Below are 25,063 nucleotides of genomic sequence, written 5' to 3' on the forward strand. Positions count from 1 at the left end.
TAAAGTGGTTCTAAAGTCCCTGCCTTAACTACTTGCTGACCAGCTCACGCCGATATACGTCGGCAAAGTGGCACGGGTGCACAAAATGACGTACCTGTATGCCACTCCGTCATCGGCGGCAAGGGGGCGCACGCCACTGGCGGCGCACGCCCGCCTCTCACCGTGGGAGCGTGCCTGCGGACTCTGTCCGCCGGTGGCCCGTGATCGTGGCACGGAGAGGCAGAATGGGGAGATGCCTATGTAAACAAGGCATTTCCCTGTTCTGCCTAGCAACATGACCGGGATCTACTGCACCCAGTGATCAGGAGCAGTGATCTCTGTCAGGTTCTAGTGAGCCCATCCCCCCTACAGTTACAACACGCTGATGGAACACACTTGTCCCCTTGATCGTCTCCTAGTGTTTAACCCCTTCCCTGCCAGTGACATTTACACAGTAATATGCATTTTTATAGCACTGATCGCTGTATAAATGCCAATGGTCCCAAAATTGGTGTCAAGTGTCTGATCTGTCCGCCGCAATGTTGCAGTCAAGATAAAAATTGCTGATTTACTAATTCAAAATAATAATAAAAATGCCATAAATCTATCGCCTATTTTGTAGACACGATAACTTTTGCGCAAACCAATCAATATACGCTTATTGCGATTTTTTTTTTTTTTTACCAAAAATATTCAGACGAATACATATTGGCCTAAACTAAGGAAGAGATTTTATTTTTTATATATATTTTTGGGGGATATTTATTAGAGCAAAAAGTAAAAAATATTGCTTTTTTTTTTTTTTTTTTTTTCAAAATTGTCGCTCTTTCATTGTTTATAGAGCAAAAAAATAAAAACTGCAGAGATGATCAAATACCACAAAAAGAAAACTCTATTTGTGGGGAAAAAAGGACATTGATTTTGTTTGGGTAAAGCGTTGCACGACCGCGCAATTGTCAGTTAAAGCGACGCAGTGCCATATCGCAAAAAAGGGCTTGGTCAGGAAGGGGGTAAATCCTTCCGGGGCTGAAGTGGTTAAGGTAAAAAAATTCCCTGTATTTGTATCGCCCCCTCACCCCCCTGCGTACTTGCAGTGCCTTGAAAAAGTATTCATACCCCTTGACATTTTCCACATTTCATCATGTTACAACCAAAAACTAAAATAATTTAATTGGGATTTTATGTTAAAGACCAAAACAAAGTGGCACATAATTGTTACGTGGAAGGAAAATGATAAATGGTTGAATTTTTTTTTTTACAAATCAATATCTGAAAAGTGTGGCATGCATTTATATTCAGCCCCCTTTTACTCTGATACCCCTAACTAAAATCTAGTGGGACCAATTGCCTTTAGAAGTCACCTAATTAGTAAATAGAGTTCACCTGTGTGTAATTTTAATCCCAGTATAAATACAGCTGTTCTGTGAGGCCCTCAGAGGTTTGTTAGAGAACCTTAGTGAACAAACAGCATCATGAAGGCCAAGAAAGACACCAGACAGGTCAGGGATAAAGTTGTGGAGAAATTTTAAAGTAGGGTTAGGTAATAAAAAAATGATCCCAAGCTTTGAACATCTCACAGAACACTGTTCAATCCATCATCTGAAAATGGAAACGGTATGGCACAACTAAAAACCTGCCAAGACATGGTCATTCACTTAAACTGACAGGCCGGTCAAGGAGAGCAATAACCACTTGCCAACCAGCCGCCGCCAATATACGACGGCAGGTTGGCTCTATTACGCGAGTTGCCGTACCGGTACGTTGCTTCATGTAATAGATACAGCGGGTGCACGGCACCAGAGCCTATGCGCATGGCAGGCAGCCACGATGTCCGCCGGCCATCCGCGATCGCTCCACAGAGAGGCAGAACTGGGATCTGTCAATGTAAACAAACAGATTCCCGTTTTGTCAGGGAGTACAGAGAGATCATCTGTTCCTAGTGATTAGGAACAGCGATCTCTCTGTACTCCCAGTCAGTCCACTCCCCTGCCAGTTAGAAACACCTCCCTAGGACACGCTTAACCCTTTGATCGCCCCCTAGTGTTAACCCCTTCCCTGCCAGTGTCATTTATACAGTAATCATTGCATTTTTATAGCACTGATCACTGTATAAATGTCATTGGTCTCAAAAGTGTCCGATCTGTCCGCCGCAATGTCACAGTCCTGCTAAAAATCATTGATCACCGCCGTTACTAGTAAAAAAAATAAACAAAAATGCCATAAATCTATTCCCTATTTTTTTAGACGCTATAACTTTTGCGCAAACCAATCGATATACGCTTATTGCGATTTTTTTTTTTTTTTTTTTTTTTTTTCTTTTCTCCCAAAAGTATATAGAAGAATACATATTGGCCTAAACTGATGAAGAGATTTTTTTTTTCTTTATATTTATTATAGAAAAAAGGAAAAAATATTTAAAAAGGACTTCCATTTCATTTTATTTGGGTACAGCTTCGCAGGACCGTGCAATTGTCAGTTAAATCGACGCAGTGCCATATCGCAACAAATGGCCTGGTCATTAAGGGGGTAAATCCTTCCAGGGCTGAAGTGGTTAATCAGAGAAGCAGCCAGGAGGCTCATGGTAACTGTGGAGGAGCTGCAGAGATCCACAGCTCAGGTGGGAGAATCTGTCCACAGGACAACTTAGTTATGCACTCCACAAATCTGGCCTTCATGGAAGAGTGGCAAGGAGAAAGCCATTGTTGAAAGAAAGTCATAAGAAGTCCAGTTTGTGAGAAGCCATGTGGGGGACACAGCAAACATGTGGAAGAAGGTGCTCTGGTCAGATGAGACCAAAATTTAACTTTTTGGCCTAAAAGCAAAACGCTATGTGTGGCGCAGATCACCCTGAACACACCATCCCCACCATGAAACGTGGTGGCAGCATCGTGTTGTGGGGATGCTTTTCTTCAGCAGGGACAGAGAAGCTGCTCAGAGTTGATGGGAAGATGGCTGTAGGGCGATCCTAGAAGAAAACCTCTTAGAGTCTGCAAAAGACTTGAGACTGGGGCAGAGGTTCATCTTCCAGCATGACAACAACTCTAAACATACAGCCAGAGCTACAATGGAATGGTTTAGATCAAAGCATATTCATGTGTTAGAATGGCCCAGTCAAAGTCCACACCTAAATTTAATTGAGAATCTGTGGCAACACTTGAAAATTGCTCTCCATCCAATCTGACAGAGCTTGAGCTATTTTGCAAAGAAGAATGGGCAAAAATGTCACTCTCTAGATGTGCAAAGCTGGTAGAGACATCCCCAAAAAGACTTACAGCTGTAATTGCAGTGGAAGGTGGTTCTACAAAGTATTGACTCAGGGGGGCTAAATATGAACGCACACCACACTTTTCACATATTTATTTGTAGAAAATTTTGAAAACCATTCAGCATTTTCCTTCCACTTCACAATTATGTGCCACTTTGTGTTGGACTAGCACATAAAATCCCAATAAAACAAATTGACGTTTTTGGTTGTAACATAACGTGGAAAATTTCAAGGGGTATGAGTACTATATCAAGTACCTACCTCGATCCAACACTCTGCCCATCTGCAACAGCTCTCTTGTTTCTCTCTGCACACAGAGGCAGCAGTGGAAGCCAGCTGCTGTCAATCAACTCCTGTGAGCAGAGAGCGGGGGATGGAGGATGAGCCATGCTGTGTGCGTCAATGGATGCACACAGCCCTACTTGGGATCAAGCCCATTAGGTGTGCCACCATAGGAAGCAACTACCTTTGGTGCCACACCGAGAAGAGGAGGAGCCCCGAGTGCCAGCGGAGGACCAGAGAAAAGGAGGTCCAGGGCTGCTCTGAGCAACACTCTTGAACAGAGTAGGTAAGTATAACATGTTTGTAATTCTAGTAGAAAAATAAAATCAGTTGTAATTTATAGAATAAAAAAAATAAGCTTTACAATCACGTAATCCTTGTTTATGAATCTATTCAATATTGTAAATTCCGGTTAGATCGTTTTAAAATATTTATGCTGAGTGTATGAGTCTTAACATTTTTTTGATTAATCAAAACCTGGCATAAGTTGAACTTTTCACTATTTCTGAACTTTCAGAATACATCAGGTTTGCAAATGATGATTCGTTTTTCCTTAGTAGGACAGTTTGTCACAGTTCATATGTTCAAATGACTCGATCTCCATTGCATTGCAGTTGTGGCATAATGTTAAAGCAATATTTTTAAAATAACTTTCTCTCTTTTTAACTTGAATTGCATTTCATTTGTAGGAGACCCACCACAGGCAGCTGCATGGCTTGGGCAATGTATACTTTACCTCTTAATAATGGTTGTGGAGAAGACCATAATAAGCCTCGTTCTCCTCATTCCAGGATGGACAAAGGTAAACATTGACAAGTAGGGGAAAAAAATCTATATTTAATGGGCATTATTCTGTTCCTTCTAGATCTACAGTGAGCAGAAGAATCCATAATAAATAGTAAAATGTATATACCGCTTTTCTTTTTATAGGTTTAAGCCAGCGAGTGAATCCTTGTAGATATATAAACACATTTTCATCACTGGGTGCTATTAAAAGAAAGTTCTGCATTCCATTAGATAAGCATTAAGCAGTAACTGTGCACCATATAATTGTTAGTGTACTCTGGGACTGGTTTCACTTAGTTTCCTGCAGACTTTCAAATTGACTTTTCTGTGACTACAAAAAATATGGTTGATTAAAACTCGTATATCAACAGTACATACGTACGTAACCCTGCCCCCTTTGCCCTCTCTAACATTTACATTAAATAAGGATACAGACCTCAGACAAGTGCTGGCTGCAGATTCTAGACGAATCTCACTGTAAAACAGAACTACCTGTTGCAAATTATGTGAACTGTAACAATATGTTTAAGGGATGATCTTCAGCTGGATAAATTCTTTATTTTTATTTTTTTCAATGTGTAAGTCACATCAGAAATTACACTGTAAAAATTACAATAAGAGCTTAACCACTTGTTTACTGGGCACTTAAACCCCCCTCCTGTCCAGGCCAATTTTCAGCTTTCAGCGCTCATGCACTTTGAATGACAATTGTGCGGTCATACAACACTGTACTCAAATGAAATTTTTATCATTTTTTTCCCACAAATAGAGTTTTCTCTTGGTGGTATTTGATTACCTCTGCGGTTTTTATTTTTTGTTAAAAAAATTTAAAAAGACAATTTTTAAAATTTTTTTAAATATTTTGTTATAAAATTTTGCAAACAGGTAATTTTTCTCCTTCATTGATGTACGCTGATGAGGCGGCACTCATGGGTGGTAGTGATGGGCACTGATGGGCACTGGTTGGTTACACTGATAGGCAGCACTGCAAGGTGGCACTGATAGGCAGCACTGCAAGGTGACACTGATAGGCAGCACTGCTAGGTGGCACTGATAGGCAGCACTGCTAGGTGGCACTGATAGGCAGCACTGCTAGGTGGCACTGATAGGCAGCACTGCTAGGTGGCACTGATAGGCGGCACTGCTAGGTGGCACTGATAGGCGGCACTGCTAGGTGGCACTGCTAGGTGGCACTGATAGGCAGCACTGCTAGGTGGCACTGATAGGCAGCACTGCTAGGTGGCACTGATAGGCAGCACTGCTAGGTGGCACTGATAGGCAGCACTGCTAGGTGGCACTGATAGGCAGCACTGCTAGGTGGCACTGATAGGCAGCACTGCTAGGTGGCACTGATAGGCAGCACTGCTAGGTGGCACTGATAGGCAGCACTGCTAGGTGGCACTGATTGGCACCACTGGTGGCCATTGATGGGTGGCACTTGTGGGCATTGATAGGTGGCACTGGCAGGGGGTACTGGTGGGCATAGATGAGGCAGAATTGCCTCTTCCTCTTCGGGACCGATGTCCCTTGCACATAAGCCGGTGATCGGCTTTTTTTTTCTCCTCATGCTGTGAGCGTGAGGAGAAAAAAAAACGATTACCAAGCTTTTGTTTACATCATGTGATCAGCTGTCATTGGCTGACAGCTGATCACGTGGTAAGGGGCAGGGATCGGCCCCTTACTCGGATCTGTGATCACCCGAGTCTCAGTGACTCGGTGATTACAGCGCGCGCCACGCGCAATCTGCAGGGAGCGCGCAAAGGGGAGGCCATCATATGACGGCTTCATGGAAATTCAGGTCCGCACTGTGGCCGTCATTCGGCTATAACGCAGACGCCAAGTGGTTAAAATGTCAGCTTAATAAAAATTGACACTACTTTCCCTTTAAAATATACTGTGTGTGTGTGTGTGTGTGTGTGTGTGTGTGTGTGTGTGTGTGTGTTTTATTATAAATACATTCGGGGAGAGTTAAAACCACTGTCAGGTTTTTATTGCTGTTTACCATGGGAGATTCACTCCTTTTTTTTTTTCTTCGAATGACTATTGTCTTGGGTACAGAGTGATAAGAAGTGCAAAATTGTCTTGTTCTCTCCAGAATAGGAAAAGCTTCCAATAGTGACACCTGTTCCAGTGACCAGTATCTAATAGGCACTTCCATTAATTTCTAAGAAATTCTTTACAACTTTATGTGCCTAGGGCAAGTTATGGGAAATCTACTAATAGAACATAGACCGCAAAAAAAGACAGGGGTATTAATAATGCCATAATATATTTTTTAAAAGATTAAAGCGGTGTTCTGCCTGCGGAAAAAAAATTAAGTCAGCAGCTACAAATACTGTAGCTGCTGATTTTAATATATGGACACTTACCTATCCAAGGAGCCCACGGTGTCAGCACCCCAGCCGATTTTCGGATTGGCTGTCAGGGTGCTGCCGCCGCCATTCATCGTGAGGGAGACCAACAGTGAAGCCTTTCGGCTTCACAGCCGGTTCTCTACTGCGCATGCATGAAGTGCTCTGCACTTTCTAATTTGCCCGGCAGTGGAGGAAGGAGGAGGGGGGCCGAACTTCTGAGGGACGGCGCTTTCTCCCGGAAGTGGGGCAGGGTACCATTCAAAAACGGCTACCCATTACCCCCCCTCCCCCCTCAGAGGAGGGGAGGAGGAAGCAGATAAGTGGAGGTTCCACTTTTGGGTGGAACTCCACTTTATTTTAACCACTTACCCACTGGGCACTTAAACCCCCTTCCTAACCAGACCAATTTTCAGCTTTCGGTGCTCTCACACTTTGAATGACAATTACTCAGCCATGCAACACTGTACCCATATGACATTTTTGTCCTTTTTTTCACACAATTGGAGCTTTCTTTTGGTGATATTTAATCACTGCTGGGTTTTTTATTTTTTGCGCTATAAAAGAAAAATGACTGAAAATTCTGTAAAAAAAAAAATGCATTTTTCTTCGTTTCTGTTATAACATTTTGCAAATTAGTCTTTTTTTCTTCATAAATTTTGGACAAAATTTATACTGCTACATATGTTTGGTAAAAATAACCCAAATTGGTGTGTATTATTTGGTGTAAAAGTTATAGCGTCCACAAGCTATGGTGCCAATCTCTGAAAATTGATCACACCTGATGCACTGATGGCCTATCTAATTTCTTGAGACCCTAACAAGCCAGAAAAGTACAAATACCCCCCAAATTACCCCTTTTTGGAAAGTAGACATTCCAAGGTATTTAGTAAGAGGCATGGTGAGTTTTTTGAAGTTGTATTTTTTTCCCACAGTTCTTTCCAAAATCAACTTTTTTTCACAAAATTGTCATATTAGCAGGTTATTTCTCACACACAGCATATGCATACCACAAATTACACCCCAAAACACATTCTTCTACTCCTCCTGAGTATAGTGATACCACATGTGTGGGACTTTTACACAGCCTGGCCACATAGAGAGGCCCAACATTGAGGGAGAACCATCAGGCGTTCTAGGAGCATAAATTGCACGTATAATTTCTTGACTACCTCTTACACTTTTGAAGGCCCTGGAGCACCAGGACAATGGAAAAACCCCAAAATGACCCCATTTTGGAAAGAAAACACCCCAATGTATAATCTATGAGGTGTAATGTGTCTTTTGAACATGTCATTTTTTTCTACAAGTTTTTGGGAAATGTGGAAAGAAAATGAAAACACATTTTTTTTACACAAAGTTGTCCATTTATACAATATTTCTAACACATAGCATGTACATACCAAAAATGACACCCCAAAATAGATTCTCCTACTCCTCCTGAGTATGGCGATACCACATGTGGGAGACTTTTCCACAGGCAGCCACATACAGAGGCCCAACATGCAGGGAGCACCATCAGGTGTTCTAGGGGAATACATTTCAAATCTACTTTGACTACCTATTACACTTTTGTGAGGCACTGTAGTGGCATGAATGGGGATGAATGAACCATGGATTGGGATGGCTGAGCATGGTTGAGCCATAAATGTGGATGGCTGAGTATGGATGGGATCACTGAGTATGGATGGGATGGATGGGTACGGCTGAGTATGGATATGGATGGATGGCTGAGGATGGATGAGTATGGATGGATGGATGAGTATTGCTGAGTATGGTTGGCTGAGGATGGCTGGATGAGCATGGATGGCTGGATGAGTATGAGAGAGGGATGGCTGAGCATGGATGGATGGCTCGATGAGGCTACAATGGGCACAGATCAGCGCTGTGGGCACTACAGATCCAGCCCACAGTGCTGTTGCACCCGATCTCTCCCCTCTCCGCTCACACTGTACCGATCGGTACAGAGTGGGGAGCAAGGAACCGGACAGGACGCCGGTTTGTTTACGCTGTCAGCTGCCATTTACAGCAATCCGTGATACTCCTGTGTGCGTGCCCCAGGGGGTGCGCGGGAGTGCAATTCTGGGAGGACGTCAATGTATGCCCTCCCAGAGTTATCGAGCCATGCTGTAGCTATCATTTGGCTATGGCGCGGTTGTTAAGTGGTTAAAGATGTAGTTAAACCTATTGTGAATAATATGTGCGTTCCCATATGAGAAATGTTTGGCGTCATTGGCGAAAGAGAGCATCAATGTTTACTTTATTAATTTACTTATTTTTTATTTTGTTTTTCTTCTTCTTCCTTTTCCCTTCCCTTTTGGATTAATAATTGTTATATTGGATTTTGGAAATCATATTATTTTATCTTTGGTTCAATGTGTATGATGTTTTGTTGTTTTTTTGTGTTTTGTCTACAAAATATGTAGGTAAAAGGTTAGTTCATCTTTTCATAAAAAATGTAAAAGTGAACTAACAGCTTACAACTTCCACACCCCCTGATTTCCCTGGCATTTATCTTCATGGGTGATAGTTTCACAGTTTTACATACACGTTCTTGCTGACCAATCAGAACTGTTCTGATCCATTCCGGCATTCCTAGGGAATGAAGAGGAAGAAGAGCGCCATTTTTAAACTGCTGCATCAGGCTGCTTGGAATCTGAAACTTTATCACCCACAGAGGTAAGTATAGCAGGGGTGGAGGGGAAGGGAGTAGGGTGTTCATTCACCTTTTCATTTTTTCTGAAAAGGTAAACATTTTAAAGCAGTGCCACATTACTCCATCCATACCATCATCCCTTCTTTGCAGCATTATATTAAAAAAAGAAAGGCGATGATGCTGTTAAAGTTAATAATTTCAGGTGTAAAGTGTACAGTGGTTAATGTTTTGGGAGTGGCACAATCCCTTCCTCTCATCAAAGGGTGCAGTAGTTAATGTTTTGGGAGTGCCATCATCCCTTCCTCTAATGAATGTCAAATGACACATTTACGATTGTATAGTTCACTTCTGAAGAATCCCCCTGGTAACTACATAAAAGCCTAACCACTTTTATTTTATTTGGTCTGTAAGTATTCTCCTCCATCCCGACCACCTGGCTCCACATTTTATCTATAATTGTGCCCTTATGGGCTTGTCTTGTTCCCTATGGGTTCCTGTGGTGCTTCATAGACAGTAGACCCATCCCTAAATATTTCCAGTTTTATAAAATATTGGTCAGATTATAGTGTGTTGTTCTACACATGAGCCACTTGGGGCCACTTAAAAACCTAATGTGCAGCAGATGTCTATGAACTGGCTTTGTGTATATGGGATCCTGATTATCTGCTGCAAATGTGTCCTTATTCTCCATTCTACTGTGTAATATGTGTTTGTATCTCAATTTTAACGTTCCAATAGCTATGTTTGGACTCTGGCTGGGAAAGCTCTGAAGTGACAGGTCTGTTTGTACAGACTATATCCCTCACTCTTTGTGTTTTCTCTGTGCAGCTTCAGGAAATTCTGCTGGACTACATTCCAGATCCCAAGCTGGAGCTCGTCCTGGTAATGCTGGTGGTGCCTTTTATAGTCAATGTGAGTACAGTACTTGTAATTGCATAATAATGCCCTTATTTAGAGGATTCTGTCTAAGCCTTTTACCCTGGGAAAGTGTTTTAACAGTGTCTATCCAGTCAAAAAAGATGTTGCGTCAGTTAACACTGTTTACCATACTATATCACAAATTTATACCTTAGTAATGATGGTCATTATCCCTTGTCTCTGTTTTTTCAGTATCTTATATCAAACGTAATGATTAGCATTTAGTCTATTTAGACTTAACATTATGTTCCCAGTAATTGCTTGCCATTTTGTAAACTGTGGTCAGCTTGAAGGGTTCTGAGATCATTAATCTAGATGTTATTAGTAGGGATGAGGTTCGAGTTTGCAATTGCCATGAGTTCAAGGCAAATCCTGTAGGTTCAAGGTTCATGGTCCCAGTGAATTTATGTGCAGATTTCCAAGGGAGATTTTTGTACACCATGGCCTTTGAACTATGGAGAGCAGGATTTAGAAGGGCCAGTAATGGGGCTTTTGGTTAGGCCAGCTATCTCACTATGAAAATGAGGGCACAGAGCAGCCATAAAATAAAATGTGCATTTTGCAATGCAGTTGCACTCATTTTCCCCAGAGCTGTGGTAAAGCTCTGCTGATTTCCACCATCCAATCATGTGCAAGAAAAAATGCTATATTTTTATTTTTCTTGCACCTGATCTTTACAAAGTGAAGCTTTATCAAAGTTTCTAAGCTCTAGGAAAAGCTGACAAATTACATGGGGAAAGGTTAGGGTCAGTTAGGAAACTCACTTTAATTCTGATTGCTAGCTCTTTGAGCAATCAACCACTTTGCTTCCTCTTTTGTTGTTGTACTTGGTATTATGTCTCTTATTTTTTAGTTTTAGGAGTGGGTGGTATTTTGGGTAAACCAAAAACCTTGCGAGCAAACCTAGATAAAATGCATTAGACCTATAATATCAGCTGCAAGCACTTCTCACATTCCCATACTATATTAATTAATATATAATTAATGTGCCCCATTTCTATTACCTCTAATTCAAAGTGAGCAAACAAATTCAATATGCATTAAAACCAATGAAACAAATCATTCAGACAAATTAACTTTCAGAAAATCATACGTGTAAAATATGCATAAAAGAGTGGAAACGGTTCACAGTATCTGTGCCATTATAACATTGTGTGAAATACTATAAATATAACTTCTAGATTGTAAGTTCTAATGAGCAGGGGCCCTCTGATCCCTCCTGTATTGTAATTGTACTGTCTTCCCTGATGTTGTAAAGCGCTGCGTAAACTGTTGTCGCTAGATAAATCCTGTATAATAAAATAATAAATATATAAGTGCAGTCCTTCATATGATTTAGTAGAGAAAGTCCAGTTCCTTATTATCATGCTGACAATCGCCACCAATCCTCTGTGTGCTTCTTAAAGTGCTTACTTATTTTATAGCTGGTGAAACACTCCACTCGTGCTCCCCTTTAGGTGTATTGTCACCTGAATGTCAGTGACATCACATTTAAGTTCGGTCAAAACTTACTTTTCTTTATCGTACATCATAGGACACAGAGCCTTAAGTAATTACTTGGTGGGTTATGGGCCTACCTTCAGGTGTTGAAACTGGTATAACCAATACAGGAAGTTGACTCCCCTATATAACCCCTCCTCCTTCCAGGAGTACCTCAGTTTTTTCGCCAGTGTCTAAGGTGTTGGTCACAAGTGAAGATGTGCTCTGAGGATCTATGTTGGATTTAAAAAACCTCCACAACCGGATCCCCTCGCCACTGAGAGCTGGACCCTAGGAACCAGGACGCTTTTTGGTTTTTCATATTACCTAAAGTTGTTCCTGAGGGGTGCTATACATGGTCCAAAGGAGCGGAACCCCTTTAAAAAAGGCCCCAGTCTTTGAAGGTTTAACTACGCTGCCCCGCCGTGATGGGTGAAGGTAAGGGGAGAAGCCTGGGGACTGTAAAAAGTCCTATGCCCTTTTCTCCAAAAAAAAAAAAATTTTATATATATATATATATATATATATATATATATATATATATATATAAACTGTATGCCTTAAAATGTCTCCTCTAGTGGGAGTATATTACACTTGCCTAGTAAGATGCCTTTTTCAGCAGCTCTGTGTCTGGTTATAGCAGCGGGTGTGGTCCCTGCAGCCAGAGGGGAGTTCTTAATTGAACAGATGGTGTTCCTCTTCTGAGGGATCTAAAGAGGTTACAGCATTAGTTTATGAACATGCAAAACCAGCCTTTTGCATTTTTTTGTATAAAGTGAAGTCTTCCTTTAAAACTAGGAGCTTAACAAACACTGCTGATAAAAATTCCCCTCCCCCTCCCCTCTCCTCCTGGAGAGGTGCGGTAACATCTGACACTTATGTGTAATCAGGTTCTCACCTGAGGCTTAACACAGACGCTCTCAGTTCATATGCTGAAGACAGAAGTCTGTCACACTAAGGCACAGGAGCACTGGGCATGTAAAGGTGTGTAAACAGGCATTTCCAGCACAGGAAATATTATGGTACTCAGTATCAAAGGTTGTTCCTTATGGTGACATTGTTTTCTTTTGCTAAAACTATTGTTCAGCAAATACCATAATTTGTTAAAGTGCCTCTGCTGTTGTGCTTAGCACATTTGATTTCCAGTGTACCACAATGGTACCAAGGATTCCACCCCCAGGCGCTGGGAACTCCAGTCATGCCTCCACACTGTCATCCTCTCCAGAGATACCTGACATGGCACGCCAGGGTGAGTCATTGGAAGCAATTGGTGGTGCAACTGCTTCTCACACTTCAGATGTGACCTGAAGATGCATTCTCCTCTGCCCTGTTGGGCTTAGAAGGAAGATTAGCAGCTTTAATCGCATTCTCCATCCAAGAGGATAGGAAGCATGCTAGATCCCCCTCCCCCACCTCAAACCCCCTTTTTCCAAGGTGGGCACAAGATGAGGTGTTATCCTCAGGTGATCATGGGGGAAAACAAGCCAAAATTTTCCTCTGTGGAGGAGACAACAGTTGATGAACCTTATGCAACCTCACAATCTGACAGATTGATGGTACAAACTCTTACAGAGATGGTTCATTCCACTTTTTATACTACTCCTAACAGAGTAAGCTGAAGGTCCAGGTCCCTTCTTTGGTTTTTTAAAAAAAAAACTTTTTACAGCGCTTATTTATGCTGAATGAGATCATCTGGATAAGCATTTTTTCCCTCCAAAGAGTTTCTCGGTTCTCTATCATGGAGGAAAAATTCACAAAGTTTGGAAAGTACCAGCAGTAGACGCTGCGATTTCCAGCATCAAGATGCATAATTGCTTAAGCATCCAACAGATAAGGAGTTGGAATTTTTTTGTTAAATCCTCCTACCATGGCGCTATGTTTCGCCATAGATGCCATAAAAGACCCTATCCACCAGACGTCGCGCCTTGCGCTTGTTCTAAAACACATGCTTAGGACCCTGTGGTTAAAAGGGTTGGTCAGCAGAAGCATCTTGCAAAAAAGGGGTGTCTGACTAGTTTCCCTTTTCATTGGGGAAGGTTTGGTGAAATACATCCAAAAGATTTCTAGCAGTAAAGCTCTTTTGTCCAGTAGAAGGTATAAATGTCCTTTTATTTAAAGTGAAGCTACAACAGCTCACAGGTTAAGTACTCTGACGGCCAGTGCAGCCATGGAGACTTCCTGACAGACATGGGTTCAGATCCACATGTGGGCGTTCACTATTGAAGGAGCCACCCCTCACAGGTTAACTACTCTGACGGCCAGTGTAGCCATGGGAGGCTTCCTGAAAGACGTGGGACCTCTTCCTCAAGTTAGCTCCTTGTGACCTTGGACAAGTCACTTAAACAGATTCCTTCCCCTGCGCAGGGACAGCTGCCTCTAGGCAGCGGTGACGGCCTCCACCGTCAGACTCTAGGGCATGATTTCCAAGAAATACTGTTCAGATCTGTGCGTCTTCAAGGTAGTCCCTGCACTACTTTGGTACCACTTTGATGCGACTTGAGGACCATAAACCTCTAGAATACACAGGCATTGTTTCCTGTCGCATCAAAATCGCGCCCGACATATTCTCGGCGGCAAAGGATCACAGTAAAATCACGCAACTTTGGGGTTGCAATAGTGGAAACTGAGCCTAAGAGGAGAAAATATTCAGCCCCTGTATACATGATTGAAGACACGTTTTTCCTCCGCCCTGCAGGGCCTAGAAGGAAAATTCTAAGCTATCCAAGCATGAGAAGCGTGTTAGACCCCCCTCCCCCACCTGAGATCCCCTTATCAAGGGAACAGTGGGTAGAGGATGAAGGATTACCCTCAGGTAATCGGGAAGAAAGGCAAACCGAGTACTCCTCTGCAGAGGAGACAACTAGAGTTGAACTTTTTTTTCAGCCTCGCAATCTGAGAAATTGCTGGTACAAACCTCTTACAGAGATGATTTGTGCCTCTTTCAAGCTACCTCCAGTAGAGTCAGCTGATAGTTCTGTTTTTTCTTAGGTTCCTTGGAACCTTCACTGCCTTTTTCATGCGTTTCCTGTACATGCACAGAGCCACGCAGAAATTCAACAGATCCATTCTAGATCTAAAAGAATCTAAATCAGTTCCTGAAGATCCGCTCCTTTCTATGGAGTCGATCAATTCCGTAGTTTCTATCCTGCAAGGAGGAAAACATCTGTCGCCTATCGGCATCAGGGATGCATATCTGCATGTCCATATATTTCCCGCTCACCAAAGGTTTCTGCGGTTTGAAGTAGAACAGCAGCGTTTCAGTTTATAGCCTTGCTCTTCGGGCTAGCTACAGCAACTCGAGTGTTCACAAAGGTGCTAGCCCCACCTGTAGCCAGGTCAAGTGCACAGGGCTTAAACAGTCTTGGCACACCTAGGTGATCTATTGCTAATAGACCAATCGCTGTTCGGAGTAAGGTGTACACATTACAACCAGTTACCTGGAAAAGGTCTGGGTTGCGTTCTCAACCTAGTAAAGTCTCCATTAAAATTGCTAAAAGAGGGCTGCAGTATTTTGGGTCTGATCATAGATACAGCCCAGAAAAAGGGTCTTCTTGCCCAGAAAAAAAAAAAAAAACACCGCTCTATAAAAGAGTTGGTGCAGATGGTCAGGTCAAAAGGAGGTTCCTCCATTCACCTTTGCATGAGGTTGTTAGAAAGGATGGTGGCTTCATTCGAAGCAGTTCCCTTTGCCCAGTTCCATTCGAGACTGTTGCAAAACAGTATTCTATTTTCTTGGAACAAAACGATCCAAGCTTTGGACTTGCCAATGCGGCTGTCCCCAAGGGTGTCCCAAAGCCTCAATTGGTGGTTACTAAAGAATGTCCTAAAGGGTAAATACTTCAAACCACTTTTCTGGAAAGTGGTAATGACAGAGAAGACAACTGTCCAAGTGTTCAAGAACCGAAAGAGCCTTGCCCATCAACATCCTAGAGATTCGGGCAGTGCGTCTGGCTCTAAAAGCCTGGACTTCCAGGTTAAGGGATTGTCCCAACAGGTTCCAATCCGTCAATGCCACGGCCGTGGCCTATATCAATCACCAAAAGGGGCGCCAAGAATCTCTCAGTGCAGAGAGAAGTGAACCATATTCTAACTTGGACAGAAAGAAATATTCCATGCCCATCGGCAGTTTTCATTACGGGAATAGAGAATTGGCACGCGCACTACTTGTGCCGCCAGCAGATTATTCCCAGGGGAATGGTCTATTCAACCCGAAATGTTTTGGGCTGTTTGTCAAAGATGGGGGACTCCGGATGTAGATCTTCTAGCATCCAGTGCAACAAAGTTAGTCAACTTTGTGTCCACAACAAGGGATCCATTCGCATGCAGAACAGATGCGTTGGCGATACTGTGGGATCAGCTTTTACTGATCTATGCATTTCCCCCTATTCAGTTGCTGCCTCGACTTCTTTGCAGGATCAAGCTGGAAAGAAAACCAGTAATTCTGGCAGCACCAGCATGGCCCAGAAGGTCATGGTATGCAGAAGTCGTAAAGATGGCAGGGGGGGGGGGGGGGGATCTGTGGTCCCTTCCACAAAGGCCAGACCTGCTCTCACAGGGGCCGATATTCCATCCTACTTTACGAATGCTAAATTTAATGGCCTGGCTATTGAGACCCACATTCTGAAGAAACGTGGGCTTTCCGGGGCAGTTATTTCTACTTTAATGCTAGTAAGCCAGCTTCTAGAACTATATATTATAGAGTCTGGAAAGCTTATGTTTCCCGGTGTGAATCCAAGGGTTGGTACCCTCGAAGATATATATTATAGGCAGAATTCTTGCCTTTCTACAAGTAGGCGTAGAGATGAAGTTGGCCCTGAGTACTGTTAAGGGCCAAGTCTCAGCCTTATCAATTTTATTTCAAAAACCACTTGCTACGCATTCTTTAGTCCGGGGTTTCATGCGAGGAGTGATGCGGATGAATCCGCCAGTTAAATCACCCTTAAGCCCTTGGGACTTGAATTTAGTTTTGTCAGTGTTACAAAAACCGCTTTTCGAACCATTACAGCATGTTCCTTTAGTTCTTCTGACTAGGAAGCTGATATTTTTGGTTGCTATATCCTCAGCAAGGAGGGTTTCAGAATTGGCTGCTCTTTCCTGTAAAGAGCCATATTTGGTTATTCATGAGGACAGAGTGGTGTTGGGCCCTTGTCCAGGTTTTTTACCAAAAGTGGTCTCAGGTTTCCACCTGAACAAGATTGTCCTGCCGTTTTTTCCAAAACCATGTTGGTTATTCATAAGGACAGAGTGGTGTTACGCCCTCGTCCAGGCTTTTTGCCAAAAGTGGTTTCAGGCTTTCATCTGAATGAAGATATTGTCCTGACATCGTTTTTTCCAAAACTATGTTCCAAAGAAGAAAAGTCACTACATTGTCTTGATGTGGTGAGAGCAGTGAAGATCTATTTAAAGAAAACTGCTCAGATTAGTAAGACTGATGTCTTATTTATTCTGCCAGAAGGTCCTAAAAAAAAGACAGGCAGCGTCAAAATCCACTGTGGCTAAGTGGATTCGGCAGGTTATAATTCAAACTTATGATTTAAAGGGAAAGATTCCCCCTTTTCAAGTTAAGACGCACTCTACCAGAGCGGTTGGTGCTTCTTGGGCAGTGCGTCACCAGGTCTCCATGTCTCAGATCTGCAAGGCCGTGACTTGGTCTTCAGTGCATATATTTACAAAATGTTATCAAGTAGATGTAAGATGGAATGAGGATATCGCCTTCGGGCGCAGTGTGCTGCAGGCAGCAGTATAATTCTGGGGGTACCCTACGGGTTGTCTCCCTCCCCTCAAGTAGCATTGCTATGGGACATCCCACCAAGTAATTACTTGAGGCTCTGTGTCCTATGATGTACGATAAAGAAAATAGGATTTTTAAAACGGCTTACCTGTAAAATCCTTTTCTTGGAGTACATCATAGGACACAGAGCTCCTCTGTTTTATGGGGTGAGAGTATATTGCTTATATTGCTTGGCTACAAAAACTGAGGACTCCTGGAAGGAGGAGGGGTTATACAGTATAGGGGAGTCAACTTCCTGTATTGGTTATACCAGTGTCAACACCTGAAGGTAGGCCCATAACCCACCAAGTAATTACTTGAGGCTCTGTGTCCTATGATGTACTCTAAGGAAAGGATTTTACAGGTAAGCTGTTTTAAAAATCCTATTTTAGTCCCATCTGGACTAAGGTGCAAAGATGTCTTTTTGTTTCCTTATGTCTCCTTCCCGGTATCGCTATCTCACACCATATAATCTGTATATATAAAAACAAATAATCTCCAATAGTGCTTATAGCCTTAAAATCAGGTAATCTTTTATTATAGTGCAAAAATTACTACTCACTTTATGTGGGTGCATGAAGTGCACTATACTAACATCACGTAAAATTTATGCTATCGGTTGCCTCCATGATACACTAGCTGCTGGTGTACAATCCTCCAGCCAGGTATAGCCATCGTATCGCCCTGTTGCCCCTCCCTTACGTGTTTGCCATTCTATTATAAAGGATCACCCCCGAAGAAGCCACGTGGCACTTTAGTCTCAAGGCCTTCTAGAGGCCTGTAGAAGGAGCTGTGAGCTCTGGGCACATAGCCTGCCTTCCTTCCTGTCTTCTCTTTCTCCTGGTGACATCACTTCCACCCATGTGTTCCATTCTGGTTTGTTTGGACTTCCTGGCTTCCACAAGGCATCCATATTGTCTGCACACATTCTACAGCTGGCAGGATCCCTGGTGGTTCCCACGGAACGGCGACGAGAGGCAGATGCTACAGATTATATATCTTTTACTCTGTACTCTGTGAGTGTTCTTAATCCTTGAGAATATAGTCTTTATTTTAATAATGCACTTAGGTGGTTCTTCCCTGTTCTTTTGATATAGAGGTGGCCAATACTCTGAGGATGGCAGCCACCATTGCACAATATGCTTTCTAATAGCTATGGACTTTGTAGCCTGTTTTTTTTTTTTTTTTCCTGTACTAAAGCTAGTTACTCGTGCTCCATGCGCCAGAAGATTTCCATTATAACAAAATCCAAAATTAAACCTGTCAAGAATATCAATATGCTCCAATTAAAACTGTCAAAGTGTGACATTTTTTACACTTCAGATTAATTACTGTGTACCTCTCTGAAAGTCTGTTTCTGCTATACAAGAGGCTTTGATTTCTGCTGGAGTTGGAGCTCACGCCAACCCCTCCATCTCCTATTGAAGTTCTAAAAGGCAGCGTATAGCTGAAAGAGGGGTGCGGTTTAGCTTTCAGCCTTGCAGAATGTGATGCTCTTAGTATCACAGAAACATACAACCTAAGTAAAGTGGTATAGTGGGAACTTTCAGAACCACAATGTGCCTGCAGTTTGACAGTTTTGTTTGTTTCAACACATTGATATAACTGAGAAGTTCAAAGGACTACCACATGAACAAATAAAACAGTGGTTGGTGGTAATTGTAATGTTGCAGCAACACTGTTGGAAATGCAATAAAACGCAAGACTTTTTCTGGCAGTATGCCCCTTTAAAGTGTCTTGCACCAGATTCACAAATCCCTGTCACTAGTAACTTTCTCAACGCGTTCCCCAGATTTAGGTAGTTCTTAATAGTGCCTCAGTGGCCCTATGGCTGCAAAACTTTAAAAAAAAATGACCTCCAGTTTGTAGATAACAAAACTGGAGATTATTAAGAAAATTAAGACCATGCTTAAGCTGGCGTACAGATACAGACCAAGTTCTTGTTCTAATACACTCTGTAGCAAGGTGGTGTGTCTGTATGGATACCTTGGCTTCATTGCACTTTCACAGGCGGTGCTTTCCCAAATTCATGGACCTCTCTCTAACAGGTACATGAGTCTGTCACCCACACTGACATTTGTCATGCGGAGGCACAAAACAACACTATAAAGTGTCATAGACACTCTTTAGAATTCTATCATGTCTATCTTGTCATAGACACTGTTCAAGAATTTCCCAGTCTATCTTGTTTTCTCTTTTAGAATGGAAATTAGATGTTTGCATATCACAAACACTTTCATTGTGAATTATAGACTGAGCATTTTGCTTTTGTTGCTAAGCTCCCCTCTGCTTTCAAATCATTGCTATCAGCTTCTGACCCTTCTACCCACCTTCTTATTATTCCAGATCGTCTGAAAACCCTATGTGGACTTGCAGTTTACAAAACAACATGGCCATAAAGTAGAATTAAGAAAGCATCTTGACTCTAAAACACAGTAGTAATATGCTTTTCACAGTTCATAGACAAGTGCAAAATTTGAAAACTACTTACCTATACCCTCCATTTTCCCCTGCAATGTCTGGTATTCATTCAGATGTTGTGTTTACAAAACTAAAAGTAGTAAAACACCGTTTCTTATAGTAAAGCTAGTAAAAATGCTTTTTATCAAAATCTGTATTTGTTTTTCTTCATTTTATGTCAGAAAACTGTAATTATGTGTGTAATTTCTTTTAGGCCATTATGTTTTGGGTGGTGGACAGCCTAATAATGAGGAAATACAAGAGAATGAAGGTGGATCATCCTTGTGAGAACAACACGGATGCAGACAGTTTACCACTAATAAAGGATAATGAAAGCCAGGTGAGAGATGGACTGCTTGAAAGTTCCAACATACTAACAATTAGCTGATGTAAAACAGAGATTCATTACATATACAATTTAAGCAAACAATTCCACGGGTAATTGTTCATTGACATATACCCAGGCCCGGATTTACTCCCTTTGTCGTCCCAAGGCCGGGTCTTTCAATGCGCCCCCCCCCCCCACGAGAACACTGAAAATAACTGGCTTTAATTGTACAGTTGTACTCCCTACAATTTTTTAGTTATAACTTTTCTTTTGGCAAACTCATCGATAATATCTTCGTAGGACAAAGTATTTAAAAGTTCTGACTCAATGGCAAGTAAAGCTAAACTGTTCAGTCTTTCTTGACCCAAAGATGATCGTAAATAGTTCTTTATGCAAATACATTTCATTCATTTTTATGCACCACGGCTCAGTTGCAGTGCATAGAAACAGTAATTATTTTGCACCACACTGCTCAGCACACATAGAAAACAATTGTTTTCTATTGCCCCTGCAGAGACCTGTGTTTTGCTAGTGCAGAAATCGGACCCCCTTTTACATCAGTGTCTTCAGTCCCCCCCCCCTTCCTTCACATCACATCACAGACCCCCTTTTACATCAGTGTCCTCAGTCCCCCCTTTACATCACATACCCCCTACAGTATGTGTAGCTGCTGACATTGAATTTTTTAAGGAGTGGGCGCAACTCCGCTTTAAGTTTGCCTGTCTCTGGGTTTAACAATATCCTCAAATGTTCTGAAAGGTGTGCTCAACTTAGGTGTAGAAATTAACTTCGTACTCCACTTTATTTCCATAACTCTCTTTATGCATCAGATGTGCAAACAGTAAGGTGAGAGCACATCTAATACTAAAAGAGAGTAATGGAAATAAGGTGGCGTATGAAGTGAACCGTGCCATTACCTGGAGGGACTGGCATTGAGGAGGTTAAAACAGGCAGGGAGGAAATGTGACATCAACTCCTCTCTGCCTGTCGACTGCCCCTGAAAAGTGACCTGAGCATTGATTACTTTTCAGTGACGTGGCAGTGCCTGCTGTGAGTGAGTACAAGCCTTTTGGCTCACACTGGTGTGCTGAGGTTTGGCTGCAGTGCTGGTGTACTGGTGGTTTTCCTTAGCTTCAGTCCCATAGACTTCTTTTAGGTTGTGCGTTTTGCTGTGTTTTCTGAAAATGCAGCAAAGATGTAGCACTTTTTGTGCACTTTCAAAAAATGTGTCTAAAACATGCAACCTAATATAAGTCTATAAGGGGTAATATGCAGGAAGACTGAATACACCAACCCTGCAGCCAAACCAGTGTGAGCCCACCACAGAGGACCAGGTACTGTACCGGCTGCTTTAAGAAAACTTTAGTTGCAGAAGAATGAGGGGGGAGGGGGAGAGAGAGCAGAAAGGGTGAGAAGAAGCAGGGGGAGAGGCTGGTCTCAGCTCGCTTACTTGGATATCCCAGAAGGTTCAGTCATCGGCTTCATTTTTAGGATGTGGCTGACGACTGCTCTGTTTTACCTTTCCCGCCCACATATCCTCTTCCCAGTTGCAGCACACGGGCTGCCCGGAGTGTGGGCGGGCACAGGGCGAGAAAGGCAGGAGGAGGCATTCGTGTGGAGGAGGAGAGGGGCTGTACTGGCTGGGCTCTGTATGGAACGCCGACTGTGAGCCTTATGATAGGTGCAGCCAACATCCATCGGCTGTCACAAAACACTTTGCCGACTCGCACTATAGGATCCAGCTATGCCTGCCACTCGAGCAGTAGTACCCGGCCAGCTCCCAAAGTTCTGAGCCAGAAGCACAGCGGCCTTTGTGCAGGACATTGGAGCAGCCCGAGGGGAAATTGCCACTCTGTGCCCCGGCCCAGCCCGCCCTGCCGCCCCTGCACCACTGCTGCCCCGGGGGCCTGGCCTCGGTGGCCTTGTGGGAAATCCGGCCCTGCATATACCCATAGTATTTACCTCTCAGGCAAAATGGGAACTTGGATGTGATCATTCCAAAAATGCCATGGAAGGCATTTAGTCTCGTAGCTCTAGTATCAAGCTATTTATTTACAATAGGTTTCCTTTACCAACAGAGGCTGTTTAAAGCTACATCCAGTACACCAATCTAATGTGACTTGTGAATAATCTATCCAGGTACACTGAAGCTGCCTTGATAGTTTTTCTTGTAGTGTCCCAATTGCTTCTTGAAACCCCATGTGTGTTTTTATTATACAGATAAAGTGTTCTTGATACATAATTATGCTACATAATTATTAATAATAATAACACTATATCTAAGAAGATAGCCGTAAAGCCAGTTGATACAATGGCCTTATATGTAAAGGCCTGATAAAAATTCCTGCCTGCATCTTGTGCTTTTCATCTGCATAAGATGTGCATTAATCATGTAGTTTCATAGTGTCATTTGTAGCCCTGTAGATACAGCGTATAGTAGAGTAAATCTTCACATTCCTGTGTCAGCGGTTTCAATTTGTGTTGAAACGTGAGGAATGCAGCAAGGCACAGCACAGGTTAATGCATGACCTTTGACTGCAGTGTGAGACCTGATATTTCCTGCAAAAGAAGCTACAGTGCCTTTAACAAGTATTCATACCCCTTGAAATTTTCCACATTTTGTCATGTTACAACCTAAAACGTAAATGTATTTTATTGGGGTTTTATGTGATAGACCTACACAAAGTGGCACATAATTGTGAAGTGGAAGGAAAATGATAAATGGTTTTCAGAATGTTTTAAAAATGTGAAAAGTGTGGCGTGCATTTGTATTCAGCCCCCCTTACTCTGATCCCCCTAACTAAAATCTAGTGGAACCAATTGCCTTCAGAAGTCCTCTAATTCCTAAATAGTGTCCATCTGTGTCTAATCTCAGTATAAATACAACTGTTCTGTGAAGCCCTCAAAGGATTGTTAGAGAACCTTAGTGAACAAACAGCATCATGAAGGCCAAGGAACACACCAGACAGGTCAGGGATAAAGTTGTGGAGAAGCAAGGTTATGTTATAAAAAAATATCCCAAGCTTTGAACATCTCACAGAGCTCTGTTCAATCCATCATCCAATAATGGAGAGTATGGCACAACTGCAAACCTAACAAGACATGGCCGTCCACCTAAACTGAGAGGCCGGGCAAGGAGAGCATTAATCAGAGAAGCAGTCAAGAGATCCATGGTAACTCTGGAGGAGCTGCAGAGATCCACAGCTCAGGTGAAAGAATCTGTCCACAGGACAACTATTAGTCATGCACTCCACAAATCTGTATGGAAGAGTGGCAAGAAGAAAGCCATTGTTGAAAGAAAGCCATAAGAAGTCCCATTTGCAGTTTGCAAGAAGCCATGTGGGGGACACAGCAAACATGTGGAAGAAGGTTCTCTGGTCAGATGAGATCAAAATTGAACTTTTTGGCCTAAATGCAAAACGCTATGTGTGGCGAAAAACGAACACTGCACATCACCCTGAACACACCATCCCCACTTTGAAACGTGGTGGCAGCATTATGATATGGGGATGCTTTTCTTCAGCAGGGACAGGGAAGCTGGTCAGAGTTAATGGGAAGATGGATGGAGCCAAATACAGGGCAATCATAGAAGACTTAAACCTGTTAGAGTCTGCAAAAGACTTGAGTCTTGGATGGAGGTTCACCTTCCAGCAGGATAATGACCCTAAACATACAGCCAGAGCTATAATGGAATGGTTTAGAGCAAAACATATTCATGTGTTACAATGGCCCAGTCAAAGTCCAGACCTAAATCCAATTGAGAAGCTGTGGCAAAACTTGAAAATTGCTGTTCACAGATGCTCTCCATCCAATCTGACAGAGCTTGAGCTATTTTGCAAAGAATAGGCAAAAATTTCACTCTAGATGTGCAAAGTTGGTAGAGACATACCCAGAAAGACTTGCAGCTGTAATTGCAGCGAAAGGTGGTTCTATAAAGTTTTGACTCAGGGGGGCTGAATACAAATGCACGCCCCACTTTTCGCATATTTATTTGTAAAAAATGTTGAAAACCATTTATCATTTTCCTTCCACTTCACAATTATGTACCACTTTGTGTTGGTCTATCACATAAAATCCCAATAAAATACATTTAAGTTTTTGTTTATAACATAATATGTGGACAATTGAAGGGGTATGAATACTTTTTAAAGGCACTGTACATATGGTCTCTCAATCTAGTGCTGGTGCAGGTGAGAGCTACACTCATAATATTTTTCAACAGATTGGCACTCCCACATTTGTAATGCAACACAGAGGGGATGGCAAGGCATGCACTGGACACGGTGCAATCTGGGACAGTAAGTTGCCCTATCCCCTTGGTGCATAGGGACAGGCTAGCTGAAGTATTACATGGACATAAGGAAATTGATCAGCCATGAAACCACAAACTGCAACCAAAATATGTGAGCCCATCATTACACAGTAATGCAACCATGTTCCGCGCAGGTAGTCCCATTGCTGTGAACTGGAATGTAGCGGCTGCACGGACACAGCTGCTGATCCCAAAGACATCCATGCATTCAGGGCTGTGCGCCCACACAGATGTCGCATTGGGAGCAGCGGCTGCATCCCAGTTGGTAGCAATGAGACTGCCTGCACGGGGAAGCACCTGTTTATCCCTGTGTGGGTAAACACGGACTTGCTCATGGTTTCAGAATTTCTCATTAGGTTTTTTATGTCTATTTAATTTCGTGATGAAATTGAGAGACTGACTGGTTGGTGTAGTCAGCACGAAAGTAGTTAGCTTTAAACAAATGGATGATTCACAATATATCTGTTGTACTACTTC

At 42.5% G+C, this 25,063-nt stretch overlaps 2 protein-coding genes across 3 annotated transcripts in view; one reads left to right on the forward strand and one right to left on the reverse strand.

Moving 5' to 3' along the window:
* Nucleotides 1-25,063, forward strand: part of LOC141131780 (store-operated calcium entry regulator STIMATE-like) — a 154,681-nt gene that overhangs the window by 115,621 nt on the left and 13,997 nt on the right. The window contains exons 5-7 of the mRNA XM_073619437.1: nucleotides 4,216-4,328; nucleotides 10,148-10,231; nucleotides 20,161-20,286. Coding sequence (XP_073475538.1) covers nucleotides 4,216-4,328; nucleotides 10,148-10,231; nucleotides 20,161-20,286 — 323 coding nt within the window. The remainder of the gene's footprint in view (nucleotides 1-4,215; nucleotides 4,329-10,147; nucleotides 10,232-20,160; nucleotides 20,287-25,063) is intronic.
* ITIH5 (inter-alpha-trypsin inhibitor heavy chain 5) overlaps nucleotides 1-25,063 on the reverse strand; it is a 222,336-nt gene that overhangs the window by 27,894 nt on the left and 169,379 nt on the right. The gene's annotated exons all lie outside the window — the stretch shown is intronic.

Source organism: Aquarana catesbeiana, linkage group LG03, assembly GCF_042186555.1.
Source record: "Aquarana catesbeiana isolate 2022-GZ linkage group LG03, ASM4218655v1, whole genome shotgun sequence".
NCBI lineage: Eukaryota > Metazoa > Chordata > Amphibia > Anura > Ranidae > Aquarana > Aquarana catesbeiana.